Source organism: Vombatus ursinus, unplaced genomic scaffold (genome assembly GCF_900497805.2).
Source record: "Vombatus ursinus unplaced genomic scaffold, bare-nosed wombat genome assembly UNPS02014176.1, whole genome shotgun sequence".
Lineage (NCBI taxonomy): Eukaryota > Metazoa > Chordata > Mammalia > Diprotodontia > Vombatidae > Vombatus > Vombatus ursinus.
In genome coordinates this window covers 1,100,942-1,104,084 of record NW_020953954.1, presented here as the reverse complement: position 1 = coordinate 1,104,084, position 3,143 = coordinate 1,100,942, and the positions used below count along the sequence as shown (strand labels likewise).

General features: G+C 55.6%; 1 protein-coding gene across 1 annotated transcript in view; it reads right to left on the bottom strand.

Annotated features, from left to right (window-relative positions):
* AP2A2 (adaptor related protein complex 2 subunit alpha 2) overlaps positions 1 to 2,387 on the bottom strand; it is a 50,646-nt gene extending 48,259 nt beyond the window's left edge. The window contains exons 1-5 of the mRNA XM_027860198.1: positions 2,258 to 2,387; positions 1,569 to 1,656; positions 996 to 1,095; positions 737 to 903; positions 282 to 388 (exon numbers count right to left, since the gene is read on the bottom strand). Of these exons, the coding sequence (XP_027715999.1) occupies positions 282 to 388; positions 737 to 903; positions 996 to 1,095; positions 1,569 to 1,656; positions 2,258 to 2,387 (592 nt within the window). The remainder of the gene's footprint in view (positions 1 to 281; positions 389 to 736; positions 904 to 995; positions 1,096 to 1,568; positions 1,657 to 2,257) is intronic.
* Positions 2,388 to 3,143: the final 756 nt, after the last annotated feature.

Here is a 3,143-nt window from a genome sequence, read left to right as displayed (position 1 = left end):
GAGTGCTTTTCAGGGCCCAGCCACCGCTAAGGCCAGCAGGATCCAGTACCATGGGCAGCTTTCAGCCCACTTCCTGTGACAGGTGAGAGTCCCATCTACCAAAGCCTGCCTCGACCCTACTCATGACTCCTCCTCAAGGTTGGGCCCTTGGTGACAAAATGCCCACCTCTGATTTAGGGAGAACAGCATGAGAGAGAGAGAGAGAGAACAATAGCAAAGCCACTGGACAAATGGCTTGAGTCTAAGACACCTTGGGGGAGAAAGCTGCCCTGCTTACTCACCTTTGAATTTCGATCGGATATTGGCCAGTTCTTTGTTTATCCTTTTGATCTCCGCCTCCTTACTCTTGCCTGAAAAAGAACAGAAACCAAGTGTTGCCTTTAGCAGACTTGCAAACAACCCACAGAAAGTAAGTAAGCTTCCTGCCTCAGTCAAGAGGGAAGAGCTTTGCTCCCAGCCATTAGGATGCCAGGGGTCAGAGGAAGGCCCAGAACCATCACCATGGATCAAACAGCTCTCCGCACTGACACCAAGCCCAGCACTCTTGCCCTACACCCCCGAGTTTCCCAGACCCTTTTGCTAAGGTAGAAGAGATGGTACACAGCATCATGAAGGTGAGCTATGCTCTCTGCTTGCTAGCCCACGTGAGGAGGGTCAGCCAACATTCCTTTAAAGGGACACCAAACTGGGAATCAGAAGGCACGCTCAAACCCTGGCTTGTTTTTTTGCCCCTCACCCTTGTCCTGGCCTTGGACAAAGTCCTCGAGCTCTCCTGACCCCTGAGGCCACACCCTTCTCCCCCAAGGTGGTCAGATCCTTTCTGGAGGCCAGGCTCCTTGCAATGGGAGCACCCCAAAAGAAGGGCACAGAGATGTGATGTGTGGGGTGTCGAGGGAGCGCAGGCTTCAAATATGCGAAGGGTCCTCAGGGAAAGGTGCAGGGGCATCTGGGGCACTCTGCACCCAATGAAGAGCTTTCTCCCAAAAAGGTCCCACCAGTAGACCGGCCTCCCCACCCCCTGAGCCTGGAAGAGCTGCACAAATGCCCAGGTGGCCATTCCTCAGGGACCCCAGTGAAAAGGGTTCTGTATTTCCACTGCAGCCCCCAGAAGAGAAAAGAGAGCAAGTAGATTCACGCTGGCAAGAAGCTGGCCTCTGGAAGGAGGGGGGCCAGAAGCCCAGAGGTGGGGAATCTGAAGATTTCACTCAGGGGACTTCAAACTCCATGGGACTCAAGAGCGCCTCAGAACTGGCGAGAGAGCAAATTCCATCTGGGGCGGCGTTTGTGACTGTAACACTCACTAGATCGAGGGCCTCATGGCGTGCAGCCCTGCCTCACAACAAACTCTGTCATCCCCATTTCACAGGCGGGGGAAGGGAAACAGTGAAGTGAGCTCCCCAGGATTCCACGGCCACTGAAGCATCTGAAGGAGGATTCGAACCCGCACTGCTCTGACCCCAGGTCCAGGGCTAACTGGATGACGGCACCAAGCTGCCTGTCATCTCTGTCTCGAAGCCAGGACTGAGGCGTAAGGAGGCAGAAGGATGCTGCTGCTGATGCCTGCCTACCTGCTCCCTTCAATCTCTTCCTCGGGTTTCAGCAACGCATTTGACAAAGTCTCCTGAGTCCCCTGGCAGAGCAGTACTGGCTGAAAGCCTGGACCAAGAACACCTTCCACAGTGTCTCAGGGGTCTCGGCCTTGGCATCACGCCATTAATGACTTGAAGGGGATCAGTCAAAGACCCTGAGTTGGAAAAGACTCAGACCACAGCGTCCATGTAAACACAGATTACTACTAAGCACCTACGAGGGGCCAGGCAGCATCCTAGGATACAAAAAAGATGCAAAAATCAAACAGTCCCTGCCCTCCAGGAGCTCCCACTCATCGACTTCAGCGTTGGGAGGTTTCAATGACTTGCCCAAGTAAGAGTCAAAGGTGGGCCTGGAACACAGGCTTCTGACTCCTTCCTCTGCCTCCCCCACACAGGCTCATCAGCACTGCCTCCAAAGACAGCCACCTTACCCAGCATGCCCAGGGCGGGCAGATGGTCTCAGCAAGCCAGCCTGATTGGCCAAATCAAAGAAGATGAAATGGGGTCGAGACAAATGTCAAGTTCCACAGCCTGGGTGAAACAAATCCCAAAGGGGAAAGGGGCCAACAGCTCCTGTAGGAACTCTCAATGTGGCACAGCCCTAAGCTGCACTAGGAGCCAAAGGTACGGTTTCCTGGTCAGGACAGAACGCGCCACATCCTCACAAGGACCACGTCCAAAGGAGGCCAGCCAGGAGGGCACACCACATGGATGAGCTGAAGAAAGAAGGAAGGGAGAGCCAGCAGTGAAGGCTGACGGCAGATGAGACGGCCAACTTTCGTGGGAGAGGCCCATTTTAAAGGGCTCCAGAGGAGATCCACATGGATGGCTCAAAAGACGGACTAGGCTTACGTAATATATAGAAGACCTTCCTTCTCTCGACACTGTCCTGCCGCTCATTGCTTTTGGCTCCCTGCTCGGCCGAGCCTCTCCTCCGCTGCCGGACTGTCACCCAGACCATCCCCACTAACTGGGGGTGTCCCTGCTGACTCTGTCCGGAGCCCTTTTCCCTTCCCCTGGGTCCTACTGGCCCTGGTGATCTCATCAGCTCCCACAGGTTCAATTACCATCTCGATGCCGATGACTCTCTCCTGAGCTCCAGGCTCAAATCTCCTTTCGCCTACTGGCCTTCTCAAAGCGGATCTGACCACGGCCAAGACTGACCTTGTGACCTTTCCCCCAACCCCCTCCCCCTCCCACTTCCCCATCACTGTCTAGGGAACCACCAGCCTCCCGCGCCCCAGGCTCCTGAGCCAGGTACCATCCTCAGCTCCTCATCAAAAATCCTGACCACTCTCCTTGGAGCTCTCGCAGCTCTCCCAGCCCTCCTCCCCTCACGCTGCCGCCACTCTGACGCAGGACGCCTCATGCCCGGCCCTTTGCTCAGCTGCCAGCGAGACTGCCTACCTCCAGTCTCTTCGGGCTGCCTTCACTGCTGCTCTCCCAGCTAAAGCTGGAGAACCTCTCGTCAGACCCGACAAGGTAAAAATTCAGCCACAGGGCGCATGAGATGGTCCCTGAGGCCCCTGCCCAGCTACCTGCCAAGGAGAT